Source organism: Ziziphus jujuba, chromosome 12, assembly GCF_031755915.1.
Source record: "Ziziphus jujuba cultivar Dongzao chromosome 12, ASM3175591v1".
In the NCBI taxonomy this organism is placed as follows: Eukaryota; Viridiplantae; Streptophyta; class Magnoliopsida; order Rosales; family Rhamnaceae; genus Ziziphus; species Ziziphus jujuba.
Genome location: NC_083390.1, coordinates 1700800 through 1720002, shown reverse-complemented (window position 1 = coordinate 1720002; position 19203 = coordinate 1700800). Strand labels below are relative to the sequence as shown.

At 35.5% G+C, this 19203-nt stretch overlaps 3 protein-coding genes across 4 annotated transcripts; 1 reads left to right on the top strand and 2 right to left on the bottom strand.

Moving 5' to 3' along the window:
• The first annotated feature begins 785 nt into the window (after positions 1-785).
• LOC107428118 (receptor-like protein kinase) lies at positions 786-3990 on the top strand. The gene has a single exon (XM_016038588.3). The coding sequence runs from the start codon at positions 1010-1012 to the stop codon at positions 2801-2803; it is 1794 nt and encodes a 597-aa protein (XP_015894074.3). The 5' UTR covers positions 786-1009; the 3' UTR covers positions 2804-3990.
• Positions 3991-5169: 1179 nt separating this feature from the next.
• On the bottom strand, positions 5170-10296 carry LOC107428145 (exocyst complex component EXO84B). 2 transcript variants are annotated; one of them, XM_016038618.4, is made up of 7 exons: positions 9811-10290; positions 9053-9150; positions 7518-8562; positions 6921-7433; positions 6569-6757; positions 5736-5872; positions 5170-5645 (listed from the first exon to the last, which is right to left on the bottom strand). In XM_016038618.4, the coding sequence occupies exons 1-7, from the start codon at positions 9940-9942 to the stop codon at positions 5483-5485; spliced, it is 2277 nt and encodes a 758-aa protein (XP_015894104.2). In that variant the 5' UTR covers positions 9943-10290; the 3' UTR covers positions 5170-5482. The 2 variants fall into 2 exon arrangements, with proteins under 2 accessions (XP_015894104.2, XP_060669459.1); XM_060813476.1 differs by lacking the exons at positions 5170-5645; positions 5736-5872 and adding an exon at positions 6005-6372 and having other exon boundaries at positions 9811-10296.
• A 1164-nt stretch (positions 10297-11460) lies between these two features.
• On the bottom strand, positions 11461-16165 carry LOC107428146 (tricalbin-3). The gene is made up of 8 exons (XM_016038619.4): positions 14953-16165; positions 13913-14154; positions 13764-13782; positions 13334-13539; positions 12962-13071; positions 12769-12867; positions 12003-12444; positions 11461-11914 (listed from the first exon to the last, which is right to left on the bottom strand). The coding sequence occupies exons 1-8, from the start codon at positions 15798-15800 to the stop codon at positions 11826-11828; spliced, it is 2055 nt and encodes a 684-aa protein (XP_015894105.2). The 5' UTR covers positions 15801-16165; the 3' UTR covers positions 11461-11825.
• Positions 16166-19203: the final 3038 nt, after the last annotated feature.

Here is a 19203-nt window from a genome sequence, read left to right as displayed (position 1 = left end):
GAAAAAAGAATGTCTGAATGGCAACTAAGATTTCTAATGCAGCTATAGTCTAAAGTGGGGTTTTAATAGAGCAACCCACAATTGTGGCCAATTATGATGCTACATGTAAAAGCAGATAAAGTGAAATATTTAAAAGCTTTTAACCAAAGTTTAGAAAAGATTTTTTAGAAAACACATCTAAAAAAGTTAACAAAGCTTAAGAAGGAAACTACCACATGAAAAATGTAAAGACTTGTAAGGAGATGAGTCATTTCTTTGATTATTGTTTCCCTCCCTATCCATAAAATAATAATTGTACATGTATATTTTTTTGAAAAAAGTAAAAAGAAAAAGGTAATTGTATTTCCCCTTTTTCAATTGTGATAGCAAAATTGCTGCTATTTTCTTTAAAGTGAAAAACCATAAAATCAAAATATTTCCAAGCCAAGAACTTTAATTGCAAAAATGTATTATTACACATTTAACATATTATTGGAATTTTTTAGATTTTTGTCATAAAAGAATATCTAAGTTTTTTTTCTATTTCTTTTTGTATTTAATACTAAACAGATTAAAAATAAAGAACAAATCTTGAAAGATACATTAAAAAATGAAAATTAATAAATTCCAAACCAAACCAGTAGGAAAGTCATACAATTTTTCTTCTTTCTTTCTTTCTTTGTGGTTTTTTTTTTTTTTTTTTTTTTTTTTTTTTTTTTTTTGGGAATAAATGGAAAGTCAAAACATTTACCAATTTGAAATTATGTAACGGATTCCCTACGGGTGATGTATGGTAGAATGACACAATATGTTGAGGAACATAAAGACCATAATTAATAGGTCGACTGCAAAACAAGGTAAATTAGCAAAGCAGCCTTGAAAAAAGGCTTAATTATATCTAATTAATTAAATTAAAGGTCAACAATTTTACCTATTAGTAAATAAGTATATAAAAACATATACTCTAAACACCATTCCTCAACAAGGTACTCTGCATTTTCTTGCATTGCTCGTCTTCAACTTAGAAACAATGCAGCTTTGTTTACAAAACCTGCTGCTTCTGCTTTGCTTTTCTTGTTTTATTTGTACTTTCTCTGCATTGAACTCTGATGGGGTGACTCTGTTGTCACTTCTGAGCCATTGGAAAACTGTTCCTTCTTCCATTAGTTCAAGTTGGAAAGCTTCAGATTCCACTCCATGTTCATGGGTAGGAGTGGGATGTGATAGTTCTAACAATGTGTTATTCTTGAACCTCTCTGGCTCTGGAATCTCTGGTGAGATAGGACACGAAATCAGCAGCTTGATCCATTTGAAGACTATTGATTTGAGCTTGAACAGTTTCTCTGGCAACATACCTTCAGAGATAAGTAACTGTAGTGTTCTTGAGAATTTAGAGCTTTCTGGTAACAAGCTCACCGGAGAGATACCAAGCAGCCTAAAAAACTTGAAAAAGTTGCAGTTGTTTAGCTTGTTTGACAATTTGCTGTCAGGTGAAGTATCTGAATCATTTTTCCAACTTCCGAACTTGCAGTATGTTTTTCTGAACAATAACAACTTGAGTGGCTCAATCCCTGATAGTGTTGGGAATATGAGCAAGGTTTTACTTCTATATTTAAGAGCAAATCAGTTATCAGGTGAGATTCCTTCTTCCATTGGAAACTGTTTGAAATTGCAGGAACTTTCCTTGGAGGAGAATCATTTGACAGGAGCTTTACCTGAGAGCTTGGGCAATCTCCAAGATCTTATCTATTTGAATGTCAGAACCAATCGTTTTGTGGGTAATATTCCTTCAGAGTTGGGTAATCTCAACAATTTAGATTTCTTGGATCTTTCATTCAACAATTTGAGTGGTGAAATTCCACCAAGCTTAGGCAATTGTAGCAGTTTAAGCCAGTTTGCTGCTTTGCAGAATAAGTTAGTTGGCAATATTCCTTCTTCCTTTGGCCAACTAAGTAAGCTTGAAGTGTTCAACTTTCCACAGAACCAGTTGTCCGGGAAAATACCACCTGAACTTGGTAATTGTAAATCTTTGAAAATGCTTCAATTGTTCTCAAACCAGCTGGAGGGGGAAATTCCTAGTGAATTAGGGAAACTGACTAATTTGCAGGACCTTCAACTGCAAGAAAACCGTTTAACTGGTGAAATACCAGTTAGCATATGGAAAATTCCAAGTCTTCAGGAAATTCTTGTTTATAATAACAGTCTTTCAGGGCAAATTCCTTTGGAGGTTACCGAACTGAAGCAACTCCAGAACATTTCATTGTTTAACAACTTTTTCTCTGGTGTAATACCTCAAGGCCTGGGGATTAACAGCAGCTTAATTCAGCTAGACTTTACCAATAATAGTTTCAGCGGCAAAATCCCACCAAATCTTTGCTTTGGAAAGAAATTAAAGGTTCTCATTTTTGGTATTAATAAACTTGAAGGTAGCATACCTTCAGAAGTGGGAAGCTGTACTACTCTCAGGAGGCTAATCCTCAAAGAAAACAAGCTCACAGGGTCTCTTCCAGAGTTTGCTGAAAATCCAAATCTTTTATTTATGAACATCGCCGACAACAGCATCAGAGGAGAAATCCCTTCAGGCTTGGCAAACTTGACCAGCATCCCTTCCATTAATTTGTCCTCAAACAAGTTTACAGGAAATTTGTCAGTTCTTGGTAACATTTGTTCATTGAAGGAGGTCAATGTTTCAAACAATGACTTCTCTGGTTCAATTCCAGAGACATTATTAAACTTGGTGAAATCTTCTCCACCATCATTTGCAGGCAATCCCAAGTTGTGTCTCACTTGTCCTCCATCAAAAAGCTCAACTTGCACTGTTTAAGAATCTATGCTTCTCTCATCAAGTCAAGCTTTTTATTTATTATCTCATTTTCAACCAGGATTTCAAAATAAAGTCATATAAAGAGTAGTCTTTGGTGTCATTTTTACAATTCTTTTAAGTTCTAATCCCTCTTTTTCATTTTCCAACCCTCATTCTCATTATTTTTTGAACAATGGTCAAAAATTGTTCATACTTCTACCGATCATTCTCATTGTTGTTTACAATTATGTGTGACCTATGTTTATTGCATTTTTTAATAATGCTTTTTGCCATTAGAAGTGTCTGAGCATCCAAAGCGTTCACAACTGAAAATGTATTTCAAATACAACTAGAATCTAGATTAAAATGATCTAATGAAAATTGGTTGAAAGAATTATACAAACTTTGATTTAGGATCAAATAATGCGGTAAACATATGCAAACTCAATTACTCACGTAAAAAGAATTCCTAACGTCAATACTGCAATCCCACCAAATCCATGGTGCTTTCTTTTTCTTTCATTTAATTTACAAGGAAGAGACTACCATGCCTTATGGAAACCCTTGGTCATCTAAATATAATCTAGCAAAAAGAAAGTTTGCTTAGATGGCCAAGGGTTTACAACACGCAACACGGTTAAGAGTTCAAATAGGTCTTAAAAACATCAGGTTCAGCCACCAGAACAGCCAGCAGCAATCATACTCCCACTCTCCCTTTCTGAACACAGTTAAGAGTTCACATATGGTTTAGCAACTAGAATCAGCAATTGCAAAGCCACAAAAAGCAGCAGTTTACCCAACAACCTTCCTTGAATGAAAATAGCTGTTTCTCATGTTGCAAAGAAATATTGAAACTTTCCCTTTTTCTTATATAAGAGTATGGAAATTTCATTATGTTTCAATTCATTGTTGGCACGTAGATTCTCGGTTGTCATGCTATGGCGCCAAACCCGAACAATAGAAAAGCATTTAACAATCAATAGATGTAAATTTTCGAAAAACTGATCACAGATTGCATACCTGTTGTAAGCCAAGAGGACCTAAAGGCCTTGGGCCCTCCTCAATATCATCCCAAAAGCTTTTGGTCATCCAATAGCCACAAGATGACTGTTTCAGTTCGTCTCATCAAATAGCAAGGTAGCAAATCTTTCCCTGCCTACAAACATATCTGCCGGTAGGGTAGCCACTCTGTTCAGTTTTATGAAAAAGTTCCTGATTTGTAACAAAAATAGAAAAGAAATATTAAAAACAGAAATTTCCAATCCAAGGATACCCGAAAAAAAAAAAAAAATAATAATAATAATAATAAAAAAGAAAGTAAATAAATAAAAAGAAGACTACACTCCAGGATATCTCTATGTTAGATTAAATATAGTGTAGTAACCTGAAATATAAGAAAATAAATATCTATAAAATTATTCAAGAGAATATACTGTTCTCAACTCATTGGTCTGCAAATGGCTGAAGAGGCCGTTTATCAGGTCCTATTTCACTAGAAATATCATAACCTGGGAGGTTCAAGGACAGCAAGTTCATTCTACTCCTGCACATAAATATGGAGTTGAATCAGAAGTGTTCCAGCTTGAGCTAATGGAAGAAGGCACGTGACGTAAGTGTCACCCTACCATTGTTGAAATCAGAGAAAGTAGCAATGGAGAAAAGAGAAGCAAAAAAAAAAAACACCAGCATGTTTTGCAAACCAATTAGATGCACGATTCCCAAGTTGAACTGAAGCGGAAGAAAATGCAGAGTAAAAATGGGGTTTAAAAGCATTGTAAGCAGTACTTACCAAGAATTTTAGATCATTAGAAGCAGATCTAGCCGCTGGAAATGCCTTAAAACTGAGTTTTACAGCACTAGATAGAGACAGTGTGAGTGAAGGTAAAAGGTTTAAGAAAGAATGATTTTAGATAGATTTGTTCCATGTGAAACTGAAACACAGGCATGTCTTTCCGCAAAAAAGAATTTTCGATTTTCGCTTATCCAACCATTGCATTATACATAAAAGCTTTCTTATAAGTTTATCAAGTCAGGCTTATTATTATTATTATTATTATCTGATTTTCACAAAAGAATTTGGAATAAAGACTTATAAAGAATAGCCTTTCGTGTCATTTTTCCAATCCTTCCAAGTTCTAACCGTTGTTTTTCTTCTCCCAAACCCTCATTCTTGTTATTTTTTGGACAATGTCCAAAACTTGTTCATATTGATATCGATCATTCTTGATGTTGTTTATAATTAGCTTGAGCTTCTCTATTGCATTGACATTTTTTGATTATCTTTTTTTTCTTTCTTTTTCATTCGAATATTTTAGAGCATGAAAAGCGTTCACAAGTCAAAACGCATTTCAAATACAGTAGGAGCAAATTGATCTAATGACAATTGGTTGAAAGAATTATACAAACTTCGATTCAGGATCAAATAATGCGGTCAACATATACAAACTCAATCGCTCGCTCACATAAAAAGAATTCCTAACCTCAACACTGCAATTCAACGTTGTTCAAAAACACCTCAGGAGGGGGAAAGAAGAAAGAAAAAGAGGAATATGAAAAAAAAAAAAGAAAAAAAAAAAAAGAAAAAAAAAAAAAAGGTAGAGGTTAAGAGTGGGGAACATTACTATGAATACAATGATCTGCCAGCAAGTCCATGGTGATTTCTTTTTTCCATTTAATTTACAAGGAAGAAGCTACAATGCCTTATGAACTCCCATGGGATCTAATAGATGAGATAGATTGTGCCGAAACAGAGGCAGTTGGGCTGCTAAGATCCCGCTCTCCATTAATGCCTTTTGGTTTTCCACTCAGTCTCTCCATTGCTTCTTGGCACACCTCGTTAAACCAGTCATCTTCCGGAAGCACACTGATAGTAATATTAACTCTCAGCGTCAAGAAAGCCAAAATGTATAAGCACATGCCAAAAGCAGCAAAATAAATTAAGTTAAAATAGTACCTATTGGGATCCATCCCCGTAGTGGCAAATGCTGCCATGGCTTTTGATATGATCTCATTAACAACTCGATGCAAGATACGAGATAAATAACGGCCTTGAGAAGCAAAGCATATGACAAACTTCATATCCAAATAAAACTGCAAGCAGATAAAATTAAGTTATTAGAACACCTGATTTGCAGAAAGGCCAGGAGTGGCAAGTTCCCATAGCTAAGAGATGAGAATAGGAGCTTAGTGTCTATATATGTTGTTTGTCCTTATTATATTTAATTGCTTAGATTGTACATTTCACGACAATATTCTGGCAATAAGCGCAGCAGAGAAAAGATTCCCAGTAATGTAATGTGTAGTCAGAAATATAAACTTACGTTAATTGGCATCAGCACATTAAGTAAATATAATCTAGCAAAAGAAAAAGTCTGTTTAGATGGCCAAGGGTTTCCAACACAGTCAAGAGTTCAAATAGGTCTTAAAAAACAGCAGGATCAGCCCCCAGCACAGCCAGTAGCATTCATACTGCCACTTTCCCTTTCTGAACACAGTTAAGAGCTCACATAGGGTTTAGCAAGTAGAATCAGCAATTGCAAAACCACGAGGGTGCAGCAGTTTACCCACCAACCCTCCTTGAATGAAAATAGCTGTTCCTCATGTTGCAAAGAAACATTGAAACTTTCACTTTTTCTTATATTACAGTATGGAACTCTAATTATGCTTCAATTCAGTGTTGGCATGTCAATTCTCAGTTGTCATACTATGGTCCCAAACCCAAACAATAGAAAAACATTTAACAATCAATTGATACAATTTTTCTGAAAATGATGGCAGATTGCATACCTGTTGTAAGCCAAGAGGACCTAAAGGCCTTGGTCCCTCCTCAATATCATCCCAAAAGCTTTGGTCATCCGATAGCCACAGGATGACTGTTTCGGTTAGTCTCATCAACAGCAATGTAGCAAATCTTTCCCTGCCTACAAACATATCTGCTGCTAGGGTAGCCATTCTGTTCAGTTTTATGAAAAGTTCCTGATTTGTAGCAAAGATAGCAAAGAAATATTACAAAAAGAAATTTCCAACCAAAAGGTAGGACAAAAGAAAAGTAAATTCACAATATATCTCTATGTTAGATTAAATAGAATGTAGTCACCAAGTGGTAAAATCATTCAAGAAAACAAATATCTATAAAAACCTGAAATATAAGCGATGGGGACCAATCGAGCTCGTCGGCGTTTCCATCCATGTTTATGTACATATCTGCAGTAAGGTGGCTATCACCTTCCTCTGTAAATATGAGATCTAGAGCATGCTGACGACAAAAAGTATCTTTCAATCTATCTACAGAACTCACTAGCCGCCTCTTCCATTCTCTTTGTTCAGGATGACGGTTTTGCCTCTCGGGTTTTCTACGAAGATCATCATTGTAACTGGAATGATTCAGTGGAGACAGTTTCATGGCTGCACGGGGAAGTAATTCATCGGCTAACAATGAAGCATTTGCCAGCAATGCAATCTGCTGAGCTTCTGTCTCAGCCATTCTGACAATTTTATTTCCAGAACCTTCAAAATTTGCTTCTTCCTCCATTGAACCAGGTAATGCTTTTATAAGCATGCTCACATATGAGTTAAACACTTGAAATAAACCTTCCAATGTCTGACCTCCCAACTGCATACTTAGCAGTGGTCCTACATCCTCGAAAAAATCCTACACGAAAAAATAAGACTTGAAGAGTCATAAAATATTATCATTTCACTTAACTAACTAATTTATGGGAACAAAATTATTCACCTGGACCATCAAATTGAATCGGTGGGCACTACTTGTAAGTTTATGTTGGAATGCAGTTGTACCACCAACAGATGTTGTTGAAAGTCGGCCAGATTGACGTGTTGTTGCAGGGGAGTATGTAAGTATCCAATCATCAGCCGCAGCTAATGCAGCAGTGCTCTCTTCAATCCGTTTTAAATTAGCCTCTAATGCTTGTTCAACACTAGGCCTAAAGAGTTTCAAGAGCACAGGACAAAGTGCCAAACCACGAGCTTCTAACAAGGAACAATGACCTAATGCTATTTGAACACACTCTGCAGCAGCTCTTAAACCTCCAGCAGCTGCAGATGAAGCTAAGGCGTGTCTTTTGACAAGAAAGGCAAATGCCTCTGTTTGCTTTGTGGCCCACATTACGAGCTCAGAAGCATAAGACTGTTCCTTACCAAATATAGCCAAGGAATCACTAGCAGCTTGAGAAATAGCTGAGAAGACAAGTTGTGAGAGTGCAGCTGTATATGCTCCTCCATATGAGGTGCTTGAAGGACGGAGGCTTTGCATACTGTACTGATATCTCTGGAAATGAGCATTTAATAGCAAACTATGTGCACGAGGTCCATCCCCAAGCCTTTTAAGAGCTGAGATAGCTGCACGAAGTTCACTACCACGGGTAGAAGGCTGGCAAGCAGCTTCAGCAAGCTGATCCGCCAATTTTTGCCTGCGTTCAACAATAGATGTCTGCAGAGAAAGTAGCAGAGTTGGATTCAATGTGTCTCTTGCTTCTGAAGCTACATGCTCTCCTTCATCAAGGGCAGCCAATGCTTCATCCACTCTCCTCTCAGCTAACAACACATCCACAAGATCAGGGAATTCAACTAACCATTTCTCCAAGTCAGAAGGTTCTTTATCTTCAGAAGTTGACGAGGCAGTTGAACCTTCAGAAACAGATTGAGATAAAGAATCAATGTGAACTCCCTCAGCTAGACCATGAATTAAAGCAGCTTGAGTAGAAAGCAGGTTTCTGATGGAAGAAAGTTCCCCCTCTAAATCTGATATCTCTTTAGATGTGCTGCAATTAAAAAATACATATAAATACAAAATCTTAAATATACTCCGTGATAAATGTTTATTAAATAAATGATATCAGATCTGACGAATGAATGAGGATCCATACCATATAATCGGTAGAAAAAGGATCATACTTCTACAGTTTTAAGGAGTATAAAGGCCCTATTCGGATTAAATTTTCAAGTCATTTTTGAGATTTTACCTCTTTCTCTGTGTTTTAAGAGGACTTCTCAGATTTATTTACACAAACGGGTTGCTTGGTTTTCTAATATGGCTGCAGAATCTTACAATATTCATTTCAATTTACACTTCAATCTCAAGAACCCCTGTCAGGCGATTTGGGTAGGACCATGGACCATCGTACAACAACCTTGTCTATAGCAAAGGCCATGTTGCTCTTGGGATGAAAAAAAGGAAATAAACTAAAGATATAGCATCTGAAAATAGTGTAGCCCCATTATCTTTTGAACAACCATCAATGGACAACTTACCGTATGAAGGCTGCATAATTAGCATAAACGCTTCTACGCATCTCCTCAGCAGAGGCTTTCTTCAAATCCAACAGATGAGAACATAACTGTTTTATTTCCTGTAGAAGCAGATTTTACCAAAGATAAACTTGTTAATTTCATTAAAAAAAAAAAAAAAAAAAAATTTTTTTTTGCTAGAGGCACAGTTCAACAAGAGAAATTTTGCTAGTATTAGCAAAATATATGTAGTACATCAGTGAAAACTGCCACTTGTAAGCAAATTTAAGAATCTTTTTGCCAATACTTTCAATTCAATGTCAGATATATCAAATTAAGTAAAATTTAAGGGGGAAATGGTGCTAATTAGGAGTGAGGAAAATGCAATGAACATTATATTCAGAAACTAAATTCCTGATAGTCCAAAGCGACGTGAATTCTACATTCTTTTCTTAAATAAATATAAACCCGTATTTTCCAATTCATATTTCACGCCCATCCAAAAATGCAAAATGATATACTAATAATTCCTTTTACTAATAACCCACCAAAAAAAAAAAAAAAAAAAAGTTAACACCCCAGAGACCGAGCTTAGTGGAGAAGCCAAATTCCTAAAAACGCGTAAAAAAACCAGAGAACAATAATTCAATAATTCAATTTCCCTTCCCTTTCATTTTCCCATACATTCTCAGCAACCAAACATACCACAGGAAAAAAGTCAATGAAAATTCAAAACTAAAGTTAAAAAAGGAGAAATACGGAGGAAGCGGAAAAATACCAACCTTCTCGTTAAGAGAGCACCGGGACTGAACGTAAGACTGAGCATCGAATTTATCAGACTTGAAAATATTGAGACCCTCCTCGAACTTCGTGCCATTCTCTTTCACCGGCGTTCTTGACCTCGCCGAAGCCATAACAGATCGGATCCGATGACAGTTCGCCGGAAAAGAAATACAAAAAAAAAAAAAAACAAAAACAAAAAGCAGAAAAAAAGCAGGTGGTGGCTCTGAAACTCAAAAGGTTGCTTTGCTTGGAATATCAACAAAACTGATAGATAGATCCACCGACCGAATTCAAAAAAAAAAAATACAGAAAAGGGAAAAAAGAAAAATTTGAATTCAATAATTTCCACGATAATAGGGCTAGTAGGAAATTAGGCCATCGAAGCTGAGCTAAGACTTTGGGAGAGAGAGAGAGAGAGAGAGAGAAGGACAGAGCCAGCACGACCCGATTTCTTTTTTTGTATTTTTGTATTTTATTTTTATTTTTATTTTTATTTTTTTCTATATCTTCTTTCGTACACTTTCTTTTTTCCAGGGTTTTGGTTTGACTGCCATTTACCTCTGTTTGACAGTGGTTCACATTACAACCGAACGTCGTCTTTTTTTTTCTTTTTTATTTTATTTTTTTTCTTTTTAAAGTTTATTTTATTATTATTTCTGCCTTTTTTTTTTTCCCCTTATTATATATTGTTGTTTATTGGAAAAGCATTTTAGTATTGTTGATATGCTTGATTATATATTTTTATCTTAATTTTTTTTTTTTGGGGTTTTTGTTTATATTTTGGGACTTGGAGTTGGAGATTCCATTTTATTTGGGTATAATATGATTCGGTTTGTTTTTTCAATCTTAATTTAAAAATTGAAATCCAAGAATTTTTTTTTTTAATTTAGCAAAATAATAATAATAATCCAATTGCTTTTTATTCTTAGTTTATAAAATTTCAGTTTATATGTTACAAATTTGTTCTTTTTTAATTCCATATATAGGAGATTACCCCCCAAAAAAAAAAAAAATTATCCTATTTATCCCATGGATTTGGCTTTTGTTTTGAAACGACCAACAAGAGGAAAAAGAAATGGTTATTTTTAAAATTCACTTTAGCTAAATATCCATTTTAAAAAAGATATAAATTTATTTGTTTCTTTTTGAATGCCTACAAATTAAAATTTAAGTTGTCGTTCCCTGGACTTATTAGTCTATGCTCAAATTAGAATGTGATCTTGAAAATTTATCAAACAAAAGAAAGAAAAATTAAACACTTAGCAAATCATGATTTGTCATTTTCTTTGAAAAAAAAGTTACTATGTTTTTGTTTTTGTTTCTAAGGGCACAAATAATTCTATTCATCCATCCCTTGAAAAACTTATAAAAGGAGAAATGCAAATCTAAAAGAGATTGGAAAAAAGCTTTCAAGCTGCGGGTATTCTCCTACCTCAAACTAACTAAATTTCAATGCATACCATTCAAACAAGTTGAAATGGTCCCATACTAGAGTGCCAATATATGATAACTCAATTTCTATTTAAATTTACTCAATTACTATTTAAATTCTCATTCTTCTTAATTCTTGTTTTTCCACTTCTCAAAAAATGTGGAGAACTTAATAATCAAATTGGGTCCTTAAACTTCCTCTTGAAATGAGAATCATGTAGAAAACTACAAATTAAATCTGAATTAGAAGAGAAAAATGTACAAGTGTTTTATGAATAAAAACTAGAGAACACTACAAGATGATTTTTCCACTTGCTGTGTATATAGCTCTGATAAGAAGCAAAAATTCTCCGCCGCCAACAGAACATTCCTCTGCCAACAACTATACAATTGCTAAAAACTATTATCATTTTCTTGGTGAATCCACCATCAATATATAAACAAAAGAAGTTGCCCCGCCCGCCATGGAAGAAGACAGTTTTTGAGCATCCAATTCTATGAACTGACCTTTATGATTTGAAGAATTAATTGATGAAGGGAAATGACTAAAAAATTAGTTCCTTTTTAGCAGCACATTGCAATATCAAGGATTGAAAAGACTTGAACCACCTATGTTTATCGCAATTAGTACTGATATGCTTGTAATCACAGCAAGCCAAAATAAGGCTGATCCTGCAAATCACAAGTTTTTCTCATCATGCATCGGGAAAATAAAAGTTTACAAACCAGCATTAAACTGAAGGTAATGTCAGAGAATTACCTTGGGAACGTTCTGAACTATTGTTTGAATCTTGGGGCGCAGATTCATCATTAAGACCAAGCGATCTTGATATTCTTGATTCTACCCTTGAAACATTATCAAATATTTTGGTAGTTCCGGTTTCTGACGCTACTATTCCTCTAAATTCTTCACTCACAATTAAAGCAGCTAGGACATCCATGAATGACTCTTTATCTGCTTCTTTAGAATACTCTGTTTCTTCTTTCACATAAGAATCAGGTAAATCATCATCAGAATCCAAAGCATCAATGTCAGTGGATTCTGCCTCAGCTTTGTCATCCTCTTCATCCTCAACATATGCTTTATATGTCAGCCGAAGTAGTATTTCTCCATAAGAACTCTTTCTAAAAAGTCCCCAGCCTCTTTGCAATACTACAATCTTGTCTGTTGGCACAGTGTCTTGGAGAGATCCCAGATCAACCTATAAATTTCATTGTACAAAAAAAGCTATTTATACAGTGAATTTGTAAAAGTAAACTGTTAACATGCAGTGAACCAATGGACCCATGCATATGATAGCTTTAGACTATATCAACTCATATAAAAATAATCATAATAGACATCACTTTTCTTCTATAAACCATCAGATTTACAGAACTACACCCTTTTTTCTGTTCTTCTGAAACTTTTTGTTTCCCAACAATATTAGATAATAAATGTAAGAAAACCAGCCTTAGACCAGTTTAGGTAATGATTATGTTTATGAATAATATGGTGAAAAATGCCACAAGAATAAGGTAGTTACCTCTCCTGTACCAATTGTTAAATCTGTAAATCCAAGAGAATCCTTCACTTGTACGGATAACTTTTGTTTTCTAGGGTTTGCAACAAGCATATGAAAATCCTGCCAGCATGTACATACATATATGATTACTTACAAAAACTTTTACAACTTCATTTAAACACAGATGATGAAGAAGGATTACAAAGACCTTTACCTGATTCCAAATTGGTTCACCAGGAGGTCCAATGACAGTGGTTTGGCTGTTCTTTTTGCTGCGTATGACTTGGTCCCCTAGGCTTAAAACAACATATGGATCGGTTTTGCCTGGAAAGAAAGTTCAAATCTAAAAACTTTAAGAGGAACCAACAAGAGATATTTGGGCGAATATTGACCAGATACGTACATGAATATCAATGCAATCCAGTCAAGAATAATATGATGCAAAATTCGGACAAACCACAGATTAGCTAAAAATCTAAACGGAGCAAACATATCAATGACTAAAAGCAGATAAATTTCACTAATACATGAAGCCTAATGGAAGTCTCTTGAGAAATACATCTAGATAAGGGCATATAGCTGTTACCATAGAAGAAATAAGACAGCTTTCGAGCATCCACAATGGTTACTGATAACTCTCCAACAAAATCCTTGTTCCCTTCTTGCATATCCCCTGGTTTTAAATCATTTGGAACAGGGCCAACTGCCTTTCCCTTTTGAAAATCTAAAACAATCTTCTTTGGGCGTACAAACAATCGAGGCAAATCTTGGGTGAGAAGTTTTGTCAAAAACCTAGAATGGAAGCAGTCAAGCATATACATCAAAGAGTGGAATGGAAAACAAAGAAAACAAGTATACCAATATACAAAATATAGATCAAACACCATTAAAGTAAAAATTATTCCATTACTGTCAAAAGCAACCTAATTTATTTATATGCATAAAAAATAATAGAAAACATCGACAAATGAGTTTGAACAGAGGATATAAAAAGCTGAGAGACAAAGTTCACTTACATTGAAAGAACAGGAATTGCTGATATTGCCCATTGCAGACACAAACGATGAAAATAATAAGATATGTATCAGTATCTTTAAGATAGTGTATTTTATGACAGTTGTGCTGTAAAATATGGCATGGACAAGGCTGAGAATTTATGACATACCCATTAAATTGAACAAGCGGAATGGTGACAACACAAATTTGATCTTTGGAAGTGCAACAAAAGCCCATGAAACAGCTCCTACAAAAGGCTCTGTTGGTATCAATCTCAATTTGACCCAAAGTTCCCCATCAATGTCAAAATCTCGAACTCCAACTGGCACAGCAATTGGTATAATGCCAAACTTTAGTGACAGCATTAAAAGCATACGGGCACCTCCAGTATAACGGAGACCTATTTGATACCTGGATGAAATCAAAGGAAATATCTGCAGTTAGTTACAGTATTTAGCATACAAGTTTCAAAGAAAATAATGAATACCTAGAGTATCCATAAAGAAGTATAAAGATTCAAATCTAACAATTGAGGCAATAGCTCATACCCAGCAATATTCCTTGCTCTCTATGAATTGTATAGAACCAAAACCAATCTCATAGACTGAATTGTAAGGGATGCCCAAATCCCCAAAACAGAAAAAAAACCAATTCCAATCAGTATATTGAGTAGATGGCCAAACTTCAACAAATATTAATTCGGACTGCCAGAAAATATAAATTTAATAATTATCCCTTCACAGCCAATGTTAAATTACTGATAACTTCTGATACTATATATAGATTTCATGGCTGTTTGGTATGCCAATTAACTGGTAATAGTACCAAGTCCCAACAATAAAATATAGCTAACTTATAGGATTTTGGATTATTTGGTGGTTTTTGGAACTAGCAATACTGGACAAAGGATTGGACTGGCCCATCTAATGAAAACCACAGTTTGACACACATACAAAGAAAAAGCTCCAGGTTTCACTTTTATGTCACAAAAGACTACTGCCTCCAAACTATGCATACTACTTCCCTCCCAAGTCCCACACTTCCCCAACATAGACACAAAAGAGAAAAATACATAGTCAGAGGTCAAATAATCAGCATTTTTTCAAAAAGAAAACAAAATAGAGGCAATGGAAAACAATTAAAAGCTAAAAAATGAAAACAGAAACTGCTATTGGATTTGAATTAAAGCTGCAAAAAATTAAAACTTACTGCAAGTCATTTGCACGACGAGAAGTCCGTCTCTCAACATTTCTAACGGACAACGGCTCATCCCCCAAAGAGAATTGCTTAATTTCGACCCTCTCAACATAATCAGGCTTCTTCAAATTATCAATAACGGGCTGAAGCAACCCAATTATCCAATTCTCAAGCCCACCTCTATACACTTTCCACAACTTCCCCAACACCATATTCACCCATTCCACCGACTCTTTCCTCTGCAAATCCTTCTCCAAAAACAATGAAAAGCTCGTGGGCACTTGTGGCCAAGCTTCACGACGGTTTTCATCAACCCCCAATTTGTTCTTCTTCTTCCTGGAAGTCCAAAGCTTATCAAACGCAACCCCGACAAAGAAGAAGAAGACGAACAGTCCGACAATGTTTCGATTCAATGGAGGAGATGGGATTGGGTGTATGACCCCCAACTGGGTTCTAAGCTTATCAACAATGGGGTCTTCTTGAAAGTTCGTAAAATTCGAACCCAATTGAATCGGAGATGACGACTCTTCGGCCAATTCTTCACCTTCCAATTCCTTAGTGAACTGCTTCGCCACGAAACTCTTCGCACCCCGACTTGCCGATTTCACAAGCTCTATATTCAATGGCTTTGTACCGTCCGAAGAAATCGCGCGCACCTGAAATCCCCATTTCCACCTGAAATTCCTATGCGAGAAACTGGCAATTTGAAGCCTTTTCCTTCTGTTGGAGCAAGAAACCGAAACGAAATTCTGGGTTCTTCTTGGGCTGGTTACAGAGTTGGAATCTCCACATGGGCATCGAAATTGAGGAAGAGCAATCGAGGAGTGGAAGCTCGCAGAAGAAGCCGATTGCAAAATCATTTAGTAACAAAAAATAGAAACTCAGAGCCCAAATATGCGAAATGGGCAGAAGAAATCGCATTGGTAAACATGAAATCGAAGGAGAGAAACCCAAATAGCGAAAAGAAAGAGGAAGTCAGTCAGAGAAGAAGACGGAGGCGAGAGAGCTTGGGATTGATTAGGGAAAAGAACAGAGAAGTCCATGAAAAGAAGTAGCGGGGAAAAGGCATTGAAAACATGGAAGCAGAGGGAAAGTGTGTGTGGTCATGTGCGCAGACGGTGTGGGTTTTCCTTTGTTTGCGTGTTGGAATTGGACCATGCAGAGCTCTGTTTCTGATTACGCCAATTATTCAAGGCCTCAAATTGTGCGGTAGACGTGGATAATTTCATGTCTTTTTTTTCTTCCTTTCTTTTCTTTTTTCTCTCTTTTTTATTTTCTGGGAAAATTCACGTGGGTCGGAGCCGACGCGGTCGTTTTATTTTTCTTCTCCATTTTATTTTTTAGTACAACCATTGACCAATTAAAAAAAAATATTCAATACAACCAGTCAACGGTCAACGTAAAATCGTTCAATTTCTTTTTCACAATTTATTACTTTTTGTTCCTTTCGTAATTCAAAATAAAATCTCATAATTGATTATTTATTTATCTATTTGCCAAATGGTTCTTTACTTGTTTTACAATTAGATAGATTTCTACCTGATAAAACAAATGTACTATTCCAATACAAATTGAAAACATATTGAAGTCATGATAAAGTTGAAGGTTAATATATTTTGAGGGTATGTTTGGTATGGTTTATTTTTAGGTAATAAGTATTTATTAATTGTCATAAATTTTTTTGGTTAAAAAAAAAAAAGAATATTTGCTTAAAAATCAATAAGCCCTTGTTAAAAAAACAAATTTTTTTAAGCTAAAATATTTTTTATTTTTCCAAAAAAGGTTACTTGGGGCTTATACAGAAAATTTAAAAAAGCATTCAAATGAAATTCAGAAAGTATTTTTTAAATTAATAACCAAACAAACAATAGTTTTTCAAAGTTTTTTTTTGCATAACCTCTATTAAAAGAAACTTTACAACTAAAAACTCTTGTTACAGAAGTTATATCAAACCGATCTTTTAAGGATATTTGATAAAAATTAATAAGAATTTGTTGACTAAGAACATAGATTTTTTAAAAAAAATTGTTTAAGAAAAACTCAAAGAAAAACTCTTTTTTTAGTTTATGTGGAAAATCCAATACATATTTAATACAGTTTTTTATTATTATTAATAATAAAATATTTTATTAGTTTTTTAATAAAATTTTTGTTTCAAAATAATTTATTATATAAAGCTTTATATACAAAAATTCTATTTTTATCAGCTATTTAAATGAATATTTTCTATAAAATCCCAAAATCATTTATTTATAAAGATAAACAAGAACAAAAAAGCATGATCTACCTAACAAAAAAAGACAACGTCAATGGTTTCAAAATGATTGAAAACTGAAAGTTGCTTCATTTTCAGAATTATAACAAGAAATCAAATCTGTCTCTGGGATATTAAGTGAGGGGAAATCGGTAAATAACCTTTCTACATGCTTTTGGACCTTCCCTAGAACAAGCTTGTTTGTGTAGAAGTGCTGGGAACCTGACCTTAATTTGTAATTATAGATGCAAAATCCTAAGTTACTTTTTGTTGTTTTTGTTCAGATTTCTCTGCTTTAACAGCTAGTGATCATCATGAAGGAGAAATTTACCTTGCTGATTGATTGTAATGTAACAACACAATTAATCCATCGAAACTTCGTTCTAAAAGGGATCTAATCATTTTGACGAGTAAATTTACAAAATTTACAAAATTATTATTGAGTCATTTTCAAAGAAAAATAGTAAGTAGGAGAGAAATAAGATTATACATAATATTGAAACTAAAGAGGGTAAAAATATTTAATGCGAATTACAAATATAGAGAAAATATTGACAGGGCATCACCAGAGAGAAAACTGACGTTCCACGCGCCCGAACGCGGCGATTGAAATTTTTATGCAACTGTTCACGCGCCCACGCGCCGCATGCGCCGTTTGGAGGTTGAAGACGACCACGTCATCAGCCATGTCAGCGCACCCCTGCCACGTCATCTGCCACGTAAGCCGACACGTCGTCAGCCACGTCATCTGCCATGTGTCGCCACGTCAGCACATCGGCCACGTCATCAATATTTTCTGAAATTACGGAACAGCCCCTGAAGTATTGGAAATTACAGATTGACCCCTGTATTTTCTGAAATTGCGGAACAGCCCCTGCATTATTGGAAATTACAGAGTGACCCCTGTAGTTTTCTGAAATTACGGTGCAGCCCCTGAACTATTGGAAATTACAGATTGACCCCTATAGTTTCTGTATTTGCAGGTTGACCCAGATATTTTGTGAAATTACAGTTTTGCCTCAAAATTTCTGGTAATTATATTTTGACCCCAGAAGAGTCAAGTCCACCATTTTCGGCCGTTCCGGACGCAACGGTTAACTCCGTTTTGCCAAATTCAGCTCCATTTTTGGTCAAGCCATAATGACAATGGAAGAATCATCTTCGGGAGCTATGGTTAAGCTCACTGCCACAAATTATACACTTTGGAGACCTCGGATGGAAGATCTCCTCAATTGTAAGGATCTGTTTGATCCTATAGAAGCTAAAGGAGAAAACCCCGATCCCAGCAAAGTAGCAGAATGGAAGAAATTAAACAAGAAAACGATCGGTCAGATCAGGCAATGGATCGACCACAGTGTCTTCCATCATGTAGCAAAGGAAACGGATGCATATGCCCTCTGGACAAAATTGGAGGACATGTACCAGGCCAAGACTGCTCGGAACAAAGCCCTGTTGCTTAAGCGATTGGTACATCTAACATTACAGAGTGGAACTTCTGTAGCCGAGCATACCAGTGAGTTCCAGAGCTTGGTAAATCAACTATCTGCTGTGGATTACCAACTAGGGGATGAGGATCAGGCCCTCCTACTTCTAAGCTCTCTTCCAGACATTTGGGAGACATTGGTAGTCTCTCTCAGCAATTCGGCCCCGAATGGCAAACTTACTCTGTCTATGGTTAAGGATGCCCTATTTAATGAAGAGGCCAGGAGAAAGGACATTGGCATGGATCAGTCACATGCCCTCGTCACAGAGAGAGGAAGACAGCAAAGAGGTGGTCGAGATAAGGGGAGAGGCAGGAGCAAGAGCAGAGGCAGATCTACAGACGGCAGAAAATCATCGTATAAGTGTTATCATTGTGGCCTGGAGGGTCACATGAAGAAGAACTGCAGAAAATTGTTGAGAGAGCAGAGACTCCAAGGTAATCAGCCGAAGAAGGATGGAGAGACACTAGTCACTTGTACAGGAGAAGTGGCGCTCTGCTCCACCGAAGAAGAGACATGCCTTCATAT

Coding starts and splice junctions, on each gene's coding strand:
- LOC107428118 (XM_016038588.3), top strand. CDS start 1,010: ATGCAGCTTTGTTTACAAAACCTGCTGCTTCTGCTTTGCTTTTCTTGT.
- LOC107428145 (XM_016038618.4), bottom strand. CDS start 9,942: ATGGCTTCGGCGAGGTCAAGAACGCCGGTGAAAGAGAATGGCACGAAG. Junction 8,563..9,052: donor AATTATGCAGCCTTCATACG/GTAAGTTGTCCA, acceptor TTTTAATTGCAG/CACATCTAAAGAGATATCAG. Junction 6,758..6,920: donor CCCCATCGCTTATATTTCAG/GTTTTTATAGAT, acceptor GCTACAAATCAG/GAACTTTTCATAAAACTGAA.
- LOC107428146 (XM_016038619.4), bottom strand. CDS start 15,800: ATGATTTTGCAATCGGCTTCTTCTGCGAGCTTCCACTCCTCGATTGCT. Junction 13,072..13,333: donor GCTGTCTTATTTCTTCTATG/GTAACAGCTATA, acceptor CTTTCTTTCCAG/GCAAAACCGATCCATATGTT. Junction 12,445..12,768: donor TAACAATTGGTACAGGAGAG/GTAACTACCTTA, acceptor TGAAATTTATAG/GTTGATCTGGGATCTCTCCA.